Raw genomic sequence first — 23129 nt, 5'->3', positions numbered from 1 at the left:
ATCATATCATATAACCCAACTGCACATATACAATCTATCTCCGCCTCAGTCAACTACTCACGCAACTGTCATGTCATGGGATGCCGCTCTCGCATCTATAAGACGGGAAGATCCTCATACACATATGAACAAATATCAGTTGTTTTGCTACAAATTGTCATAAGTTTTAACCTAGACTATCAACAGATACTTTTTAATCAAGTATCTTCAGGTCTCAACAGGTAATCGATCATGGCAATCCTAGACTACAACAAGCATTTATCACAATGACCTAGTCTCAACGAGGCTGCTATGATTCACCTAAACAACCAATCAATCAATCAACACAGACATCAAATGATTATTTATCTAAGACTAGGGAATCTATCACAATAGCGCCGCTCTGTTGACAAGAGCGCTACAACAAGCACAAACGCGCTAAAACAACAAGCGCTACAAAAGCTATACAACTGCGCTATTTCATCTCAAAAGTGCCACAACAAGTGCACAAATGCGCTAGAACTAAAAAAGTGCTATAACTATGATACAAAGGTGCTACACTGACAACAACGCTAAAACAACTACACAAAAGTGTCATTGTAGCACAATAGCGCTACTTTAGGTGACAAAAGCGCTAAAACACAGGTCTAGCACTATTGTCTTCCTTGGACTTGGACACTTAGAAAAACATGTTAAAAATGCATCAAAAGCAAAATTAAATATTTGCGTACCTGCGGTGCGTAGTCCTCTAGCCGTTGGTATCGGCGGATCCACTCTAGTCGTGATCTACTATGGGTACGACCACGATGACTGTTGCTCACTCCTTCACCTAAGGTCACTATCAGAGCTCCCAAATGCCAGGGAGATAGGTGCAAATGAGACAGTTTTACCCCTTCCCCTCCAAATATACCCCCCCAGCCCTAACCCTACTTCACCCTGCTCACCGCCATGATCTCTGTAAACTTCAGAAGCCTCTCATTTCTTTTTATTCACTCAATTTTCTCCCATTCTTTCACCATTATTTCTAATTTCTTCTCTTCTACTTCCCCCCACCTTCTTTCTCTTTTTCGAGAGATCACCCGATTTTTCAAAAAAAATTGGCCCATCTCTCGAGGGGGCATACCACCCATTAAATTAACATTTATGGGGCACATTTCTCATACCTTTTTTTCTTTCTTTAAAATGACGCGAAAAACCGCACTGTCTTAAAGAGGGACAAATGTAGACACATAAATCTGTCCACTTAATTAGATAAATATTTAGTATTTATTTGATTATTTAGACCATCAATCATCAATTAATTAAATTAATGTTTAATTAATTCATCTTGAACCTCTTCTCCTATTAATTAAATAAATTATTCAATTTATTTAAATTAATTCACTAAAAACCATACTCCAACAATTAATTAAATAAATAAAGCTTATTTGTTTAAATTAAACCCCTTTCCTCATTTAAATAAATATTTATTTAAATCTGTAACCTCTCCCCCCGCCCACCCCCCCCCACTTGCATTCTCCTACAAATGCAAGTTGCACAATTTTAGTTGAAATAAATGAATTTTATTTTAATTAAAATCCTATTTTTCTCTCACCCACCAAACCCCCTTGCTCGCTAATCCCCTTCTAGGCTCTTCTAATCCCCTTCTAGACTCTTCCAACCCCTTCTAATTAGCCTAATCCATCTCCTAATTATTGTCACATTCCTAAGCAAAGAGAAGTCACTTCTCAAAGCCTCCAAAGTCTTTGAAATGCATTAAAAACTTTTTATCCTTCAACAAGTTAGCCCCTAAAGTCTTCCAAACCATTTATGGCTCTTACATAACAATTTATGGCTCTTACATAACCATTAATGGTTAAGCTCAACTTGCCCACATGGTTAGAGGCTTTCCCTCTAACTCAACCCTCATTTAACTCATGGGTCTCTTCAAGCATTCATCGCTTTGACCATGGTTATTCCCATTAACTCTTGCACAAGAATTTATCCATTGGATAAAGGCATTATTCATTGGATAAAAGCTTTATTCATTAACTCAAGCCTAACCAAACCCTCCTAGGGTAACCTTCATGTCATCTCAAGCTTTTAATGCTTCTTCCCTCTCCTCTCAAGCCATCTGTAGGATTTTGCCAAGATCAAGGGCACAATGAAAAGCATAAAAGAGACAATAGAATGACAAGAACAAACTGTATTCTCATCAATATGCAAAATGATCAATTGGATTAACCAATACAATGAATATAGGCCTGCTTATATAGGCAAGGCCATATGGATGTATGAGCACACAAATATGACATGTGGCTCAATGAGAAACAAGGGTAGGTAAGAAATATTAGGGGTAGGTAGGAGAAACAATATAATATTCCACAAGAGGTGGATGACCCACCGAATGTGGAGTGTAACAGCAAAACAATACCACAAAAGGTGGAATTTCTCCTACAAGCTCTATCCCTATGTGCACACTTCCCTAAGTGTCTCAAATCCAAACTACAAAGAGATGCATTATCCTAAGTTAACTTAAGTAAGTGTAATAATATCCAAAATGAATATTTATTTACACCAACACCCCCCCTTAAGTGCAACTTAGGGGAATGAAGGCTCAAGTCAACAATGCAAGATGGGTCCCGGCTACTAGGCCATGATAGGTACCTATGTACAATATGCAAATGCAAACAAAACTATGCAATGCAATCTCTCACAAACAGAGAAAGGGAGAAAACCCAGTGGGAAAAAACTCCCCCCCAAAAGAGAGATGAATGTACAAAAGACTCTCAAAGAAGAAGGACAAAACCTCAAAGAGGAAAAAGTCCCCCCTATAAGAGAGGAAGGAGAAGTCAGCTGACCCCCCCCTAATGACACATCTCGCACCCCCAAGAGAGCTCGCAACTGCTGGAACTTACTCTCGGTGAAAGGTTTGGTGAATATGTCAGCAACCTGCTCTGCTGTAGGACAATACTGCAAATCAATGACCTACTCCTGGATGAGCTCTCAGATATAGTGCATATGAATCTCAATATGTTTGGTCCGCTGGTGCTGGACCGGGTTCTTCGAGATTGCAATAGCACTCTGATTGTCGCAATGTAGAACTGTCGGCCGTGGAGTGGTGAATCCAAACTCTGTGAGAATCTGCTGGAGCCAAATGGTCTCAGTCGCTACGTTAATAGCGCCTCGATACTCAGCCTCAGTCGAAGAGAGAGCAATAGCATGTTGCTTTTTGCTCTGCCAACAAATGGGGCCTGAACCAAGGTGAAAACTGTAACCAGAAGTAGACTTACGATCATCAAGATCGTCGGCCCAATCAGAGTCTGTGTAACCAACCAAGCGAAGTCCTGTGCCTACAGAATAGTGAATCCCATAGTGATGTGTACCCTGGATGTAGTGAAGGATGTGTTTGGCAGCTTTCCAATGAAGCTCATGTGGTTCCTGCATGAAGCGGGAAACCATGCCAACTGCAAATGAAATATCAGGGCATGTATGAGTCAAGTAGATGAGACTACCCACAAGCTGACGATACAAAGTGGCATCAACTGGTGGAGAAGAACACTAAGCCTCAAGCTTGACTCCTGAAAGAAAGGGAGTCGGGGCAGGCTTACAATCAGCCATATGAAAGCATGCAAGTAGATCAAGAGCATACTTGGGCTGCGATAGTGTAATCCCAGAAGGTGACTGTGAAATCTCTATCCTGAGAAAGTAGTGCAATAGACCAAAGTCAGTCATAGCAAATCTGTCATGCAAAGCAGATTTGACCCTGCTAATGATGGATGAAGTACTCCCTATAATGATCAAGTCATCAACATAGAGCACAAGTATTAAGTGAGAGTCATCCTATCGCCAAATGTAGACATTCGGATTTGAATGACACCTAGTGAACCCTGCGGAGAGAAGAAAGGAATCCATCTTGGCGTACCAAGCCCTGGGGGCCTGCTTAAGGCCATAGAGAGATTTCCTTAGTCTGCAAACCAAGGAAGTATCTTGGATGAAACCCTGTGGCTGCTCCATATAAATCTCCTCATCAAGATCACCATGAAGAAAAGCACTCTTCACATCCATCTGATGTACAACCCAACCATGAGCTGCAGCAATAGCAAGTGTCAAACGAATGGAGTTCATCTTGGCTACGGGTGCAAAGGTCTTAGTATAGTCAACACCGGCAACCTGCAAGAAACCTTTCGCAACAAGCCAAGCCTTATACTTATCCACACTACCATTTGCTGCAAACTTGGTTCGATAGATCCACTTACATCGAACCATCTTTCTCCCCTTAGGGAGATGGACTAGATCCCATGTGTTGTTCCTCATCAAGGAACTATACTCTTCCTCCATAGCTTGGTCCCACTCAGGAACCCCTGATGCTTCCCTAAATGTCTGTGGATCGGAAGTGGTAGCAATGAATGCATGTGGAAGATCCTGATGTTGTGATCGAGTTCTCTATGTATCCGAAGGATCCCCAACAAGAGAACCCGCGGACTCAAGTGTCTATCGAACCCAACGAGGTCTAGGTGGAGGCGGAGAACGAGGCTTCTCAACTTCAAGTGGACCTTGCGGAGGTGTAACCCTGCGAGTCAGAGTTGAGGGAGTCTCATCATTTGAATCACTAACATCACTATCCACAATGGAGGAAGGTGGAGGAGGTAGAGAGGCTAAGCTAGGAGAGCTTTCCTCAAAGTGAACACTCCTCTCAATGAATACCTCATGTGTCTCTGGATCCATCAATTTGTATGCCTTAACACCCTCAGGATATCTAACAAATATGCAAGGCCGACTCTGAGGTTCCAATGCCTTGCGTTTCTACGGAGGTATGCGAGCCCATGCTGGACACCCAAAGACTCTGAAATGTCTCACAATCGGTTTCCTACCAGCCCAAGCTTCAAAAGGAGTAATACCTTGCAAAGCTTTGTGAGGAACTCAATTCTGGATGTGTGTGGCACAACTGATAGCCTCAGCCCAAAAGGCGGGATCAAGAGAACGTGCATGTATCATACAGCTAGCCATTTCTTTGAGAGTTCTATTCTTGCGTTCTGCAACCCTATTCTATTGTGGAGTGTATGCTACATAATGCTGAAGATCAATCCCCTCAAATGTACAAAAATCCTCAAGTCTTTTGTCCACATATTCCCTTCCATTATCTATGCGAAGAATCTTGATCACTTTCCCTGATTGCTTCTCCACACGAGTCTTGAAGTCCTGAAATCTGTCAAATACTTCACTCTTATGAATGAGAAAGTAGACCCAAGTGAAGCGGGAGTAGTCATCAATGAAGGTGAGAACATAGCATGCCTTACTAAATGAAGGTGCTGGAAATGGACTTGCTACATCGCTGTCAACAAGTTGAAGAACTTCTAAAGCTCTCCAAGTTTTCCCTTTATCAAACTTCTCTTCGGGATGCCTGCCCATGGAACAACTTGAACATACACCCTCTGAAAAACTGACTCTAGGTAGACCTGTGACCATGTCCTTAGTGCTTAGCTGCTGAAGATAGTGGTAGTTGAGGTGACCAAACCACTCATGCCATAGCTTACTTTCTGAATTTGAATGAGTAAGCAAGGCACTAGAAGGTGAACTTGGCACAAAGTGGGAGAATGAATAAAGCCTTGAGTTGTCATTGACTTGTCCCACTGCTACCAAGGCATCATCATCAAGTTCCTTTACCACAACTGAATCTGGTGTAAACTCAATCTTTTTCCCATTTCCATAGTGAGTGATTTGGTAGATGGAGAGAAGGTTGGTAGACAAGTTAGGAACATAGAGAACATTCTCAAATGTTCCATCATCCATGTCAACTGAACCTTTCCCTTCAACCTCTACTTGTGTATCATCACCTATGTAAATGTGAGGTACCTTAGATGGCTCCAATGAAGAAAACTGCTCCTTTATAGAACCCATGTGATATGAGGCACCCGAGTCAAGTATCCATTGCTGTGAAGAACCTGTTGTAGCCACAAATGCTTGCCCCTTTCCCTTAGACTATGAGGAAGAAGAAGGAGATGAATCCTTCTTTGTGTAGGCAGATGACAAGTTGATGTTGTTTTTCTTAAGAAGATTGGTTAACTCATCAACTTGCTTTGTGTGGCATCAATGCTCATCATGACCATACTTCTTGCAATATCCACAAGTTGGTTTATCCTTCTTAGGTGGTGTCCCCTTCTTGGAAGAGGATGAAAAATCGCCTTGTGATGGAGAGGATGATTGCCCTTTTTCCTGGTGTGGCTTAGACTTAGAGTGCTTCTTCTTCTTGTTGGAATCTTTGCCTTGACTTCCTTGATTCCCTTGATTAGCCACCAAAGCCTTAGACTTTGAAGACTTGAGAAACCCCATGTTCAACAACTTAGATTGTTCCAATATTAACATTTCTGTGAAAGCATCAAATGAAGGCATAACATAAGAACTCCCCACTGTCAAACGATGAGTTTGGAAGCTAGACACAAATGCTGCATATTCTGGTGCAATCTTATCCAACAAGTTGAATATCAATTGAGCATCCTTTTTGTCAATTCCACAATCCTTAAGCTTTTCTCTTAGCTCATTTGCTTTGGTGACATAATCTTGGATTGTATCAAAACTCTTGGGATCCAAGTTGGTGAGCTCATTGTCAATCTAATAGCCTCTGATTTCATCAACTTGTCCATACAATTTCTAAAACATATCCCAAGCCTCTTTGATTGTTTTACACTTCTCAATGTGAAAAATGAGGTCATCTGATACATACTTGTGTAAGGTTCCAAGAGCCATGCAATTCTTTGTGAGCCATTCTAATTGAGCATTTGGATCAGCCTTAGGATCAGGTGGTGCTGTTATTGTTCCATCTATGTAGTGTATGAGACCCTTTTCCATTAATTTACTCCATACTTTAATTTTCCATGATGCATAATTATGTGGAGTTAAAGGTGGAAATTTATTAGGACTCATTGCAACAAAAATGGAAAGAGCACAAAGAGAGGCACAATCACACAAGACACCCCCCCAAATTCACTCAATCAAAGAACCCCCCCCAAATGTGATGATTTTGGCACTTTATAAGTAGTGCATATACAATGGGCCACTTGCAAAAAAATGGCAAAGTGGATTTCTGATTTACAATTTTACAATTGCCTTAATAAGGCCAAAAGAGTCTCAAACTGATAATGCAAGAGATCTAACTAAGATCCAAGCAATTTACAAGTACCTAATAGGCCAAATAAGACCAATATCTGAAAGTACAATTTCCACTCAAAATCTCTAAAATCTGATCATAGATTATGAAAGTAGACCCAAAAAAAAACACTTTAAAAAAAAACAACACCTGAAAAGGAGGTCGTATGAGCTCAAACGAGGCCTTTGAAGTTGCAGAATTGAGGATTGGACAGGTACAGCTGAGAGAATCCAAAAATTCTGAAAAACCTATGCACCAAAATTAGAAAATAACCACACCACTGCGAAGATCATGAAATTTTAGCCCATTTCAAAAAAAAATTGCACAAAAAAAGGAGCAAAAATGAGCAAGATATGGCCTTTCAAAGTTGGACTGCAAAACTGAAAAGCCCAATGGAGAGGGGTCAAAAAATTTCTAAAAAGTGTTGATGTCGTGCTGACGTTAGCATTCACTGTGTTAAATTTGACGGTCGTATGACCGTCGCGAAAACTCCGCCTCCCTGCTGACTGGGCATCTGTACTATATAGACAGCTGACTGGGCAGGTCTGCTGACAGGGCGTACGGATTTGACGTGGCTGTGTAGGGTGTACGGTTTAGCCTGCGGGCCAGTGGCCGCCTGCCATGTGGCGGATACGGGGCTACCTATTTTGGTGGTTGCCAGCGGAGGAAGCGGTCGGAGCCGGGAGAGACCGACGGGAGAGGTGATCGGCCGGCAGAGGTGGCGGCGGCGTGCAGAGCCGGGAGGACGGGACAGCCGGTGGCGGTGACGGCAGCGAGCGGCGGCAGTGACTTGCGGAGCCGGTAGGACGGGACGGTCGATGGGAACCTGCTCGGCGGCGGCGATGGGACTTGACGGCAGGTACGACGGTAGAGCAGGTATAGCTTGCAACCTGCGGAACATGCACTGCGGGTACGGGGGGGTTTGCGGACCCCCAAACACAACAAAGTTTTTTTTTTTTTGATTTTTTTTTTGCTTTGTTTTTCAATTTTTCAAAAAAATTTTGAAAAATAATTTTTTTTTTTGAATTTTTTTTTCGAAATTCGTACGATAATAGCCAAAATGGGGAAAAAAATTTCTCACCAAAATAGGTCGACTTTATAGTCGAAATTTATGGAAACGGCCTCTTGGATTCAACGGTGATGTCCAAATCGCTGTATGACACCCCAAAAAAATGAAGATCCCCAAATCCGAGAATAGAAGCCTTCCACGATGTCTCCAAAAACCAATCAATGAAGCCCCAATAGCTCTGATACCATGAAGAATTTTGCCAAGATCAAGGGCACAATGAAAAGCATAAAAGAGACAATAGAATGACAAGAACAAACTGTATTCTCATCAATATGCAAAATGATCAACTGGATTAACCAATATAATGAATAGAGGCCTGCTTATATAGGCAAGGTCATATGGATGTATGAGCACACAAATATGACATGTGGCTCAATGAGAAACAAGGGTAGGTAAGAAATATTAGGGGTAGGTAGGAGAAACAATATAATATTCCACAAGAGGTGGATGACCCACCGAATGTGGAGTGTAACAGTAAAATAAGACCACAAAAGGTGGAATTTCTCCTACAAGCTCTATCCCTATGTGCACACTTCCCTAAGTGTCTCAAATCCAAACTACGAAGAGATGCATTATCCTAAGTTAACTTAAGTAAGTGTAATAATATCCAAAATGAATATTTATTTACACCAACACCATCTCATGTTGACACTTGTCATCATGGGATTGAGTTGAAAGCCCTCAAATGGATTGTTAAACTTTCAATCCTGGCCCTTGTTAAGATTACTCAATCTTGACCATCCATTTCTCTATTTTCCCTATAAATAAAGCCCATTCCTTCTTCAAAAGGATTAGAAATCTTTTGTGCATCAAAATTCTAGTCATTTTAAAGAGAGCATTTAGAAGTATTTGCATTGTTATTATGCTAAAATTTACATAGACTAATTAGGTTCTTTCTCATAGTAAATCATTTTACACTTGCATAAGCATTTGTTTTCATTTTCACAACCATCTCGAATTTTCATATGGCGTCCATGGATAGTGTTAAAAGCTGAGAGCTACACTCATGTGGGACTTGGAGAGGAGAGGAACAAGGGAGGAATAGCTATGAGCATTTTGGGGAGCATCTTGGGGGGTTTTCTTTCCCTTTTTCATTTGTGCATGCTTATTATTGTTCGATTTATATCTCTCTTGATATGCATGTTAAGGTTCTTAAGTTCATTTGTCTTTCGTTTTGGTTGTGACTAATCTACTAACATCTGAACTTGTATTTTTGTACCTTGTGCCTCCTTTTTCATTGCATCAATAAGCATCCCACTTTGTGCTATACATTCTCTACCATGTGTTGGCATCTTGAAAACTATGCACATGGGCTTCACTAGCTAGGTAATATTATATCACGTGCATTCATATTGGGGGGTTGAATATCTCAAAAAATAAGTTCAATATATTGCTTATTTAGTGAAAATAGGGGGGTTTTTTAATTTGGGCTATGAAAAAATGCAATAAATGGTCAAAATAGGGGGGTTTTTAATTTGGGTTGTGTATTAGGAGGGGGTGACAAAAAGGGATTTTAGGGCAATACTTTTTGAAAATAGGGGAATTATTTGGTATGCCATGAATGCACGTGCTATAACCCAGGTTCACTGAGTGAAGCTCCTGTGAAACTATGTAAGTTATTATTGCATCACAAATTCCTATGACAAGTTCTGATGCATGAGAACTAGATTCTATGAAAGGTTGACAAGTGTTGTAAAGCATTTTGCATGGGGAATGTGAGTGCCCAAATTGAGTTATGACAAGATGCAAGAGAATTATCTATTGTTAGTCAGTTATGGTAGTTTCTCTTATAATTATAAGCGTTATCAATATCCATTATGATAGATTCTATGACAACTATAAGATGTGTAAGAGCTTTTGCCATACCTATTTAGGCAAATATGGAGCACCCAAGTTTGGAGGGTTGGGGGATGTAAAGATAGACTTGTACAATTATTATTTGCACGCAAAGAGATGCTATAATTTGTGCCACTTAGATTTGGACATCCACCTCTTGTGTCTTCCTCTAGAAGCTTCCTTCATACTTATTTTTCTCTATGAATTAGATATTCGAGGAGTAGTTTGTATGATTCATTTGCAAGTATTGTTATGTTGTTGAAATACTATCATAATTTCTCTAGCCACATTATAAACTACTAGAAGAAAATTACTCTACAACTATTTGTAGTCATCCTTTGATTTGTAATATATTGAACATAATTTTGGAGTGTGGGGATTTTCTCTTGAAAGGGAATTCCCTACATATATCTTGTGTTTTGTGTTTGTATACTTGCATTGATGTTATTGATCTTCTTTATATTATGTAATTTCATCATTATAACTTTTAAAAGATTAAAATAACTATACAACTCTCCTTATTAGATTGGTGTAGAAAGTGCGTTCCATGTACCTTCCTTTCTTGCAATTGGTATCAGAACTTGATCAACTTTGATTCTAATTGTTGGAAATAGGGCTTTTGAACTAATCTCTATTTGAGTGGTACTTTACACAAAATATTTTAAAATCTTTGTTGTAGGAAGAAGATGGTTAGCACATCTAAGAGGATAGAGATGGGAAATTTCAATGGAGACAACTTTGAGCTATAGAAACTAAAGATGGAGGATATGTTGGTTGATAGAGGCCTATGGGTTTCTATATCCGAAAATATGTCATCGAACATGAAACAAGAATATTGAGATTTAATGGATCAGAAGGCTAAGGGTCTTATAAGACTTTATTGAGTTGCTCCATGTTATTGAATGACCATGAAGAGACTGCAATTACAAATCTATGGAGTAAATGGTCACATTTATCAAGCTAAATCATTATTACATAAGTTGTTCTTGAGGAAGAAGTTCACTATAAGAGCTTTAGTATGCTTATTACCTAGTTAAGTTTCATTCATGATTAATTGGAGGAGTAAGATCAACATATGAATTCATTGTGATCTTTGTTGGATTCATCATACCACCTTGTCATGATCATTGGGAGTACCACTACCGCCTTCAAGATGGATGATGTGGTTGCATCAGGTTATTGTTTGAATGGATGTGGAGAAAAAAGTATAAAAGGTCTAATGAGAATATTTCAACTCATGGTAGATCTAAAGAAAAAGGGAAGAAGAAGTACAAGAAGTGAGATAAAGATGGATCTAAATCTCATGGGAGATTTCAGACTCCTAGAAAATCTCAGTCACTTTGTTTAAACTAAAAAAAATTGGTCACTTTCACAAGAAGTGCAAGGAGGAGAAGAAGAAAAAGAAAAATAACTACATAGATTCAAACTCAGACAAATTCTCTTAAGATGAGAGAGAAGTGTTTGTCATTGCCTTGGCAACACTTGCATCAAAAGAATCTTGGTGCATATTTTCACATGACCTCACACAACTTCTGGGTATCTTTTTTGTTTTGTGAGACATCTTAAACCAACACATTAACAAGGCACTCTATGAGGACAATTTCCTAGGAAATGCTACCAACTTTCATATGGACTATGGAAGCTAGTCTTTGTGCAATTCATGAAATTGATGATTAAACACTACATTAACAATCTCCTAAGGAAATTGGCATTGATCCTTGATTTGAGTGTGGAATACACTTTAAGGGCATGGACATCACCATGACCACCTACAACTTGGAGCTTCAGTACTTGGCCAACTTTGTGACCACCCATCTCCACATCAGTGAGTACCACAAAATGACTTTTGGTGCATCTTTTTCATATGATGTTGTTGCTAGGGGCAAGAGAAAAGACTAGCAAGTAAGATGATCATTGCTTGTTAGGAGAATCTTCTCGTGAGAAAGTGACCATGATTGTTACAAAGTTAAAAGGGAACATTGTTAAACAATTAATTTTTTTTTACCAAATACCCTTTCAAAAATAGAACCACCAAAATCCCAAGCTTTAAAGAATTATCATGGAAAGCACAACAAATGATTGGGCAAAATAGAGAACATTAGGGAAAATAAAGATCACTTGGGAAAAAATAAATCTTGTCAAGTAGAATGGAAAACCTCTTCGAGGTCAAGATGAAATCATTCAAACTCCACTAGTACTTTAAAAAGAGCATGTTGTAAAATGTAGAATCCTAGTAAAAATAGCTACAAATTTGGTTTGATCATAATTTTTTGAGATTGGAAAATACGATCCATGCCATGAAAAACTTCATGGAAAAACCAAAAAAGGTTTCTCGGCAAAATTAAATCTTAGAGAAAAATAAGCAGTCATTGGGAAAGAGATGTAGTAGGGAAAATTACACCTTCCCACCAAAAAATGAATCAAATGTTTAGAAAAACAAAAAACTACTAGAAAAATCAAAGATCATATCAAAAGAATTAGATACCAATGTCTTGGATCTTGTGCCCTTCAAAAAAAATTGCAAAAAATCACAACTCAAATATTTACGTTTGAACAATCAATTTTAGGGTATGTGGTCCTTCTAGATACAACAATGAGGTTCATTTGGGTCTAGGATGCACTAAAAATTTATCCAAGATTCAATCTATCAAGAAAGGACAAAAAAATAACAAATTTGGAACTATGATACTATGTTGTAGTTGATTCTTAAACCCCATAGCTCTTAAGGATCACAATAAAATTAAACACCTATTACACAAAGAGAGGATAGCAAAGCTATAGAGGCCAATAGCATATTAATAAAGAAATATGAATTATCTTGAATGTACAAACCTCACTAAGTATGATACAATGAATCCTTATAAAAGAAAAAGAAAAAAAGACAAAAAGAAACTCTCCGTGAGGATAAGACTGGATCATGACATGTATCCTCATCTTATGACTTAAGAAATAAAAAGGACATAACCTAAGTAAGCTTAAGCACAAGAGTGAAAATGAACCTAATGCAAAACACCTTTTAACTCATATTCAATATGCAAATTTGTTTTCAAATGATCAACTCTCTTTCCTTAACATCCTATTCATTAGAAAACTCGATGTCTCCCTTAGTCACAATGTCTTTAGAAAACCCATCCATGTAGACCTTTACCTCCATTTTTCTTCCCACCACCATTTTTCCTAGAAAATTGGTGTCCTAAACACTCTAGCCACTAGGAAGCTCCAAATGATGATTAGCTAAATTTAAACACTCACACTTAACCAATGTTTTTAAGCTTAATGATTGCAAGATCAAACACAATTTGAGAGTGTATAATCAAGCTAAGTTATAGTCCAAACTAAATTCTAAGGATTAGAATTCTTTCTCTTTGCCTTTTGTTGCTCTCCCATATGTCAAATGTATTTCTCAAAAAAATCTAAGATTTTAGTTAATTAAGGTATTTGATGCACATTCAAACTAGTTGTCCCCCTTTATAACTATTCCATCTCTCAAAGAAGCTATTGACACCTTTCTCAAATTAAGATTTTATTAATTTGCATGCTCTTGTGACCTTCCTTGTATTGGAGAGATGGACCGCTCTTTTAAAACTAGACTCAAGAAATATAGTGCTAACATTAAACATGATTGTATAATTAATTTGGCTTTAGTTGTCTATTCCTTCTACTTGAAACACAATATTTTCTTCGAATATTCTTAGATCTTACCAAAAGAAACTAATTATTTTGAATGAAAACTCTTGGAAGCCAATGAAATCAACAACCACCCTCCCAATCTCAACCAATAGAATGACTAGAATTTGTATATCTCAAAGAAACCTTTTACTTTCACATCCCACAAATTAAACATATTTCAAATTAAAAAAATAAAAAACAACAGAAACAATTATGATGTTAGATACTAGAAAAAAAATTATAATTAAAAAAAGAAAAGAAAATAACCACTACTATAAATTCCAGACAACCAGCCATTATAAATGCTCCTAATTACTTAATCAAAATCCGTTGAAATTTTTAAGATGTCTCCCTGCTGGGACCATAGTCTATGAGTGAGGTCCTTGGTTCGAACATGTGGATGTCTCGTTGCACTTATTCTTGGAAAATTGGAAAGAGAGCTGGAATTCGGTGGTCTTTTACCACAATTTAGAGAATGTACCTTGGAGTTGCAGTCCTCTCAATGATATCTATCTCTCAAAAGATGATAATTTACAATGCCAACATTCCATCTTCGTTGCAATAAGTCGCTGCATTCTTTGTTTAAATACAGAACCATTCACATGAATAGTAGCTTATATCGTAGTCTTAATTCACCATCAACGCCAGCTTTTTATAAACTACAACACAGCAATATTGAAGATTATTATTATTCTGCGTTGCACAGATGTAAAACAATCAAGCAGCTCCTGGGAATCCATGCACAAGTGAACAAAATTGGCGTTAACCAGCGAATTTCTGTAGCTATCAAGCTTGTCAATAAGTATGCCGAATACCGCAATGTGGAGAATGCACGACTGGTATTTGACAGAATGTCTGGAAACAATGCATGTCAAGTGTTTGAAAAAATGTCCGAACATAATATTCTTCTATGGAATGCAATGCTTGCAGGTTATGCCTCTCATGGTCTATCAGAAGAAACTATCACACTCTATTACCAAATGCAAATTGAAGGCATGTCACCAGACGAGTTCACATTTTCGATTGTGCTCAAGGTGTGTGCCAGCCCATTGGTTTTGCAAGAGGGAAAGAAAATTCATAGTCATATAGTAAAGAAAATGGGATTGGAGTCTGGAGTAGTTGTTGCAACTGGGCTTGTAGATATGTATGTTAAATGTGGAAGTATCGAGGATGCGCAGCAGGTGTTCGACAAGATGCCTGAGAGAAATGTAGTCTCGTGGACTGCCATGCTCAGAGGGTATGTGCAGAACGGGCAAGGCATAGAAGCCTTGAAGATGTTTAATCAGATGCAACTGGGAGAAGAAATCCCCAATTCTTTCACCACGGTGAATGTGCTCGCTGCATGCGGCCAGTTAGGATATCTGCATCAAGGTAAGTGGATACATGCTTATGTAATTAGAAGTGGATTTGAGTCGGATTGTTTTATTGGCCCAGCATTAATAAATATGTATGCAAATTGCAATTCAATTTTTGATGGATGTCAAATGTTTGACAAAATCTCGAAAAGGGATGTATTTTCCTGGACTTCAATTATTGGTGCTTGTGCGCAGAATGGTTACGCACATGAGGCATTGGCAAATTTCAAGGACATGCAGTTGCAAAGCATTAATCCCAATTCAGTTACCCTCTTGAGCGTGATTATGGCTTGTACAAATATAGGAAATCTGACATACGGGAGGTGTGTCCATGGTTATGTACTTAGACGTGGATTTCAGGCAGATGAATCTGTGGGGAATTCTGTTTTGACTATGTATGCCAAGTGCCATACTATAGAAGTAGCATCTACATTGTTTCAGAAAATGGCTAGAAGAAATGTAGTCTCATGGAATGCAATGATTACTGGGTATACCCAAATTGGATATCATAATGATGCATTGACAATTTTTCATCAAATGGTGGAACTTGAAAATATGAAACCTGACCAAGTTACCGTTGTGAGTGCGCTCTCGTCGTGTTCTCATTTAGGCGCTCTGCAAAAAGGCAAATGGATTCATGAGTACATAATTAGAAGTGGATTTGCAATAGATGTCTTTATTGGAGCAGCCCTTATAGATATGTATGCCAAATGTGGCAGTATAGACATTGCTCACCAAGTTTTTCAAAAAATGTGCAAAAAAAATGTTGTGGTGTGGAGTGCATTGATTGCAGGGTATGGAATGCATGGGCACGGCCATAGTGCCCTTGCTCTTTTTGCGGAAATGAAGCAGCTTGGTACAAAACCAAATCATGCCACCTTCATTTCTATTTTGTCCGCTTGCAGTCATGCAGGTCTGGTAGAAGAGGGCTGGTACTGTTTTCATTCTATGCAGCAAGATTATTGCATTGCACCCATGATGAAGCATTATGCATGCATGGTTGACCTTCTTGGCCGTGCTGGCCATTTGGATGAAGCACAAGACTTCATCAAAAGAATGCCATTAGAGCCTGATTCTTCAATTTGGGGAGCCTTGCTTGCTGCCTGCAAAATTCACTCTAATATTGTGCTCGGACAACATGTGGCTGGACATCTATTGAACTTGAACCCTGAAGATCCTGGCTACTATGTACTACTGTCAAACATCTACGCCGCAGCTGGAAAATGGGAGAATGTGGAAAGGGTAAGGTCGTTGATGAAAGATAGTGGGTTGAAAAAGACGCCAGGGTGCAGCGTGATTGAAGTTAAAAACAACATTCATTCATTCCTTACAGGAGACAGATCACATCCTCAATCTAAGAAAATATATGCAACTTTACAAAGCTTAGCTGGGCAAATGGAGGATCTAGGATATGTGCCAGACACAAATGTTGTGTTGCATGATGTTGACGAGGAAATGAAGGAGCACTTGCTTTTATATCACAGCGAGAAGTTAGCTATTGCTTTTGGTCTTATCAGCACATGCGCCGGAGCTTCTATTCAGATCAGAAAAAACCTCCGTGTCTGTAGTGACTGCCATACTGCTACAAAGTTTATTTCCAGAATTGTCAGGCGAGAAATTATAGTGAGGGACGCAAATCGCTTTCATCATTTTAAAGATGGATTATGCTCTTGCGGAGATTACTGGTGATGCGCTAAAAGCAACAAGCATAAGCAGATGTCTCACATATTTTTTCTCTTTATACATTGGAGGCAATTCATTGAGGGAATGGCTATCAGTAGGTAAAAGATAATGATGCGTTGATCGGTAGAATGCACTGAACATCTATTATAATGTATAAAGATAATGATACGTTGATACATTCTAGGAACTGGATAGCAGTTTCCATTTGTTGATATTGTTTGTCTCTAACATGGTAAGCATTTTGAGAAAAAACTATAAGCAAATATTCAATTTGTTTTTACCGTTAACTCCACCTTTTGGATGAAGATATAGATGTGTAAGACCCCATATGATATGGAGGCTCTCTTATCCTAATTTTAGACTGCCACACTAAGATAATATTCCTTTAAGATTTCATTCTCACGAATCAGTTTTTAGTATTTATTTAGCTGCATACATGGCACATTAGCCGGAATGTCTTCCGATAAATCCAACGGACTCAGGCAGCATAGATCACAGTTACACGAAAAAGTTTTAAAACAATGCAGTAAGAAGTGAACACAAAGTTCTATAAACCTTAAGATATCAAATACAAAACAAATGAGATTCAGCTTCAAGTCTTCAACACAAAAGGTAGTCTCAGTCCTATTACAGCCACACAGGAAGTGACTGCAAAACAGATCCTGGAAGCAAATTGCAGTTACAGTAACTCAGATCCACTATACATTTAGACATGTCTCACCTCTGTTTCAAGTCGCCGATACCACAAATTTTCCACTTCAATGCTTGGTTGCTTAAACCCAAGCAGATTAATATGCAGCCAACAAAAGATCTCAGTTGCAAACATATGTTCAGGAAGCTCTTCAGTTGCTGGAAGATGTCCCCAAACAGTTACATGATTATCTTCATATAGGCCTACTCTCCCAGGGCTTGACCTCTCGGAACATTTAGAACTTGTGAGGAGAAAATAAGATCTGAAAAAAAATGATCCCATATACTTATAGTAATTGCTGTTAACGAATCACGTCGACCACCCAATTAGAGAGCCCATCTTGGAATTACATTAGGCATCCAATTAGAAAACCCACCTTGGAATTTTTCAATCTTGTCAGATACCTACAAACAAAATATGTAATGTTTTTTTGGATGTTGATTACCTGTGAACCTATCGGTGCTCAGCATTAGAGACACAAGGTACAAAATTTTGAGCCTCTACTGATGGAGCTACCAAGAACTGAATTGTTTTTATTTAAACAAGAAATTCTTTTTCAATTATCCTTTCATCCTCTGCAGACTCCATTCCTTTCCATTTTACTAAATACTCCATAATTTCTGTTTATAGTCTTCCTCACAACCGCTTCCTGTAACATTTTATCAATTTCTTCCTTTGGCATTTGATCAGTCCAATCAACGATATTTGTAACGTCCTCACAATCCGTAGCAACACTATCATCGCTTCCATATGGGCGGAAGACCAACTTCATGCACATTATTAAAGAAATTTTGTAGGGTCCAAGGTCCAAATTACTTGTATTTCAATTTATTATAGATCTCCCTTGGAAATTCCTCATTCTACAAAAGTATTATAGTTAAATCATCAATTGCAAATGACTCCACTCTCATTTTTTAATCAGTTTTTTTTTCAATTTTAAATTTCTCCTTTAAATTTTCTTTTGATCTCTTCATGCAACTGTCACATACATAGTCTTTACAGTTTGTTTGTCAACAACCAGCTTTGTCAAATTTATGATACCTCTTAGAAATCTTCTATAGACAAGAAGATAGAATAGGGAAACACCAATTTACATGTTTTTGATATTAATAGTAGCAAAGCAAGGGTGCTGGCTCAAAATACAACAGCCCAGAGGGCGTAAAGTTAACGAGAAATCCAGTTGCAGCACATTAACAACACATTAATTGCAAACTACAAAGATAAAAAACAACAAAAAAAGAGACTAGTCATAGCGACACTTCCACAACATCCTAACATAATTAATAGCACAAAAAAGGGGTGCAAACCCTGAACAAACCAAGGTTAGATAAAAAAACACAAATCCTATCCAACCTGCAACAACCCAAAACCCAGCTCAATGATGGGAAGAAGCACCTAGGCCTTGATAAAGAGGGGTTTGGGGGAGGGCAGAAGACTTCCCCTTCCACTTACGACAAACCACGGTCCAGACAATAGTATCACTAGGACCCTCTAAGGAAGGATCAACTGGGGAGGACACCAATTTACATGTTAATTGAATTATTGTATGTGAATTTTGTATAGGAAAGAATTAAATCCCACTAATTAGATCTTATTTTTAACTATACTTCCTAAGTTAATTACCACGACTTCTATTGGTACCTTTATTTGTCCACTAGTTTGGGAGTGATGACATAAATAAAATCTAATTTGACACCCAACCTTTTTCATAACATCCTTCAAAAATGGCTTGGTAACTTAGTATCTCTACAAGATGTAATACTTCTTGGTAAACAATGCAGTCTTACTACATCTTAGAAAAATACTACATCAATAATTGATTTCACATGATATGAAATGAAATGAAACATTTTGTGGAACTAATCCACTACTAACAAAATGCTACCATTTACCTTCTAAATTCTTTGTAATCCCCAATACAAAATTTATAATATAATTTTTCAATCATTCATCTAGACTAGGTAATAGCTTATGCAACCTTGTGTTCCTATTAGCGTCCATTGTTAATTGATAGATTTTATAGTTAGAAACAAACTTCTCTACATTTTGATTAGATTACTTGTCAATAATATTTCCATTGTAACTATAAAAGAGTCTAACCTTAGGACATACATAATTGTTAATTTTCAAGCATAAATCCTTCTTAAATAGAGAAATCCTCACATACCTTAGCATCTTAACATGCCCTTGTTTCTTAACAAAAATAGGATTATTTTCATATAAATATTTCATTTAATCAAAAGCAATCACATCAACATCCATAATCTTCACCAACTATATCTTCCAAACTTAGTGCATTAGCTATTTTATTTAACTATCTAGATCTATGCTTCAAATCAAAGGAGTAACTTTGTAGTTATTCAACACGTCTCATTTCTCTTTGGTTAAAATTTGCTTTTTTATTTAAATACTTCAGTACACGATTATTTGTACAGAGAGCAAACTTCTTAGGCAATAAACAACACCTCCATTTTTTTAATGCCCAAAGGATGACATAGAATTCTTGGTCACAAACAATATACTTTTGTTTTACATTATTTGATTTCTCATCAAAGAAGGTCTAATGTGGTAAAAGTGAACTTCTACGGAAGGATAACTATCCCACAAGAGCTTAAATTCCTACAATACACTCAGGTAAACCAAAGGTAATCACAACCTTCAAATTTATCTAGTTAATTGTAAAGTTGTAGTTTAACCAAGGAGATTTTGAGTTTTTGTTTATATCTTTAATACGAATAGAATTAAATTGTAAGGTCTCTAGAAACAAAATGTACATGTGATAGGTACTTTCTACATAGTTGGTTGAGCTCTTTGTCCTAGACATTTGCGTGGTGCATTGAAGACAATGCAACATGTGATCATCCCATATGGATAGAAAATGAGACTGTTGCAAAAAAAGCTTATACAGACCTCGTATGGGTTATGAGGATAAAAAGTACTAAAATGTGATAAAATAGAATATAGTAATTATTGAGTATTGAAAGGAAACTTAAACAAAGAAACGAGAAAGGAAATAGAGAGATACCACCCAGAGACTGGAAATGATTATGAAATCTTCCTTAATGTGAGCTCCCTCTAAACTTGCATGCAAAAGACCAAAGAGAAAGGTTGGGGTAGTTGTTTAGGGACTTTTCATATTCAAACCCCTACTTTGGCGTTGCCATCTCCACAAACATCCAAGATGGACTGAAATATAAAAGACATGCAAAGAGACACAAGAGAGAACAATATGCTACAAAATGAAAGACAATATAATGTTTTCTAAGAAAGCTTCAAAGATTTAAGTTACCAATCTCCCAACAAAGGAAGGTAAATTGTCTGGAGGCAAAGTTGTCTTCTCACAAAGTGCCACGAGAAAGGAAGAGAAATCCCCAAAGCTTCAATGTTAATATCAACATGACAATAAGAGCTTCACGAGGGCAATAAGATGTGCATGAGAGATAAAAGAAAAAATGTTGGATAAATTAGGTGAGAGCTTGAGCGAATGAAAGATTGGAGCCAAAATAGAGGTTTGAAGTTCAATATAGTAAGTTTGTTCCATCTTTGATGCCAAAGCATGCTAACAAAGATGTTACACTACTAGCACATAGGGAGTGTAATGTTATAATGATTAGTTTAGTCATGGATTTGTTAGGTCTCGAAGGCAACTGAGAGAGGGGGGGGTGAATCAGTTGTCAAATAAATTCGAACCAAAAACAACTTAACCAACTTAATGCTTAATACCGGTAAACCAGATTAATATGCCAGTAGACAGTTTTAACAATTAATTGCTATACCGGTAAGGATTAGTGCATGAAACATAAAGACAAATTCATCCACAACACATAACACCAATATTTGTACGTGGAAACCTTGTAAGGGGAAAAACCACGATGGGAAACCTTACCCACAATCAGATGATACTACTGCAGATAGTAAGTGTACATAAATGGGGTCTGCACATGCAGAAAGGCCAAGCGCCTAGAGCTCACTGCTCAATCACAAAATGGGAGTCACACTGACTACAATTGGATGGTTAAATCCAAAAAGAATGTACTGCATAAAATAGCATCTTCATATGTTGGATTCAGTACTGTTGTAGTTCTGATTGTCTTCACAAAAAACCTCCTTCAATCTCCAAATGATGTCTGCATGTATAGCTCTTCTTATTCTCGCATATACCTTTACACAATCCTTTTTCACATTCCACATTTGATTTTACAAATAAGATCTTACATTTATACCATAACCTAAGACCAATTTTAGTAGGTCGACTCTACAAGATATTACAATAAAAACATTTTACAAACAATACAATATCTGATGCAAGAACTGATTCAACATGTCGGCTTAATGCATTTACAATAATAATTAATCATCTTCATAGCATGTCGTGCTGATCTGGAAAAGATAAACCTGCCGGTGTAACCTTGGACCTATTTGCCGGTAACAACAAATATGTAAATATGAATATACCAATAAACAAAACTCCAGGACAAAGTGTCCACACGATGTCTTCGACTTTACCAAGTGTTTTCCATATCATTCCAAGTGCCGGTGATCATTATATCCTGCTGGTGTACCAGATACTGGTGACTGTGCATGAGTCACTTGCCTACCGGTGAATCTTGTTGATTCTCCAAAGTGCCAGAGTTGATAAGTGTTTAGTAGGTGTTGACATCAATGACAAAACCATACCAAAATACCAACAATCTTCCCCTTTAGCATTGATGGCAACACAAGATGGAAAAACCATCAAAGTGCCAAAACAGAAATGCCAAATACCAAAAACCAACAATCTCCAAAAAGAGATGTACAGAGAGTAATAATCTCTCCCCCTGGAAGCAACATGTGTTTTCCTTGTGTTTTTCAAAGTTTTTCCATACCAATCTCTCCCCCTTGGACATCAAATGCCAAAGTTACAACAAAACCAAGTTCATATACAAAATACCAATCAATTCAATATACCAACTACTCCCCCTGAGAAGTAGCTTCCCATCAAAGCCGAAAAAAAGATTTCTCTGTTAATTCTGTCGGTTGATGACAATCATCAACTTCCTAAGTCTCTACCGGTGGGGGTATGACTCCAAGCTGATCTCTGAGATATTCAAAAGTCTCCTTAGGCAGAGGTTTAGTAAAGATATCTGCAATATGCTCTTTAGTATTCACATAAACCAGTTTTATTTCCTTTGCTTCAACTTTTTCCCTTAGAAAATTCAGTTTGATAGAAACATGTTTGGTTTTAGAATGTAATACCGGATTTTTAGATATATCAATTGCTGCAGTGTTGTTACAATAGATAGTAATAGGTTCCTTGCATTTTATCTTTATGTCTTTCAACATTTGCTTAAGTCATAGTACCTGTGTACAGTTAGTTGCTGCTGCAACATATTCTGATTCTGTTGTTGATAAAGATGTACAACTTTGTTTCTTACTCAACCAAGAAACTAATCTGTTTCCAAGAAAGAATGCTCCGTCAGTGGTGCTTTTTCTATCATCCACATCTCCTGTCCAATTTGCATATGTGTATGCACATAATTCAAAGTTTTCATCTCTAGGATACCATAATCCAAGATTTATAGTGCCTTGTAAGTACTGGAAAATCTTTTTTACTGCTGATTCATGATTTTCTCTAGGTTTACTTTGAAATCTTGAAACAATACGTACTGCATTCATAATATCAGGTCTAGTTTGTGTCAAATACAGTAAACCTCCTATCATAGATTTGTATCTAGTTGGATT

General features: G+C 37.7%; 1 protein-coding gene across 1 annotated transcript; it reads left to right on the top strand.

Moving 5' to 3' along the window:
- Positions 1-14007: 14007 nt before the first annotated feature.
- LOC131046029 (pentatricopeptide repeat-containing protein At3g12770) lies at positions 14008-17049 on the top strand. Its single transcript, XM_059218081.1, has one exon. The coding sequence runs from the start codon at positions 14216-14218 to the stop codon at positions 16721-16723; it is 2508 nt and encodes an 835-aa protein (XP_059074064.1). The 5' UTR covers positions 14008-14215; the 3' UTR covers positions 16724-17049.
- The last annotated feature ends 6080 nt before the right edge of the window (positions 17050-23129 follow it).

Source organism: Cryptomeria japonica, chromosome 3 (genome assembly GCF_030272615.1).
Source record: "Cryptomeria japonica chromosome 3, Sugi_1.0, whole genome shotgun sequence".
NCBI lineage: Eukaryota > Viridiplantae > Streptophyta > Pinopsida > Cupressales > Cupressaceae > Cryptomeria > Cryptomeria japonica.
Note: the sequence above shows the minus strand (reverse complement) of the source record. Positions and strands in the feature narration are given on the sequence as shown.

What these genes read in the sequence shown, in the direction of transcription:
- LOC131046029 (XM_059218081.1), top strand. Translation starts at nt 14,216, where the DNA reads ATGCCAACATTCCATCTTCGTTGCAATAAGTCGCTGCATTCTTTGTTT.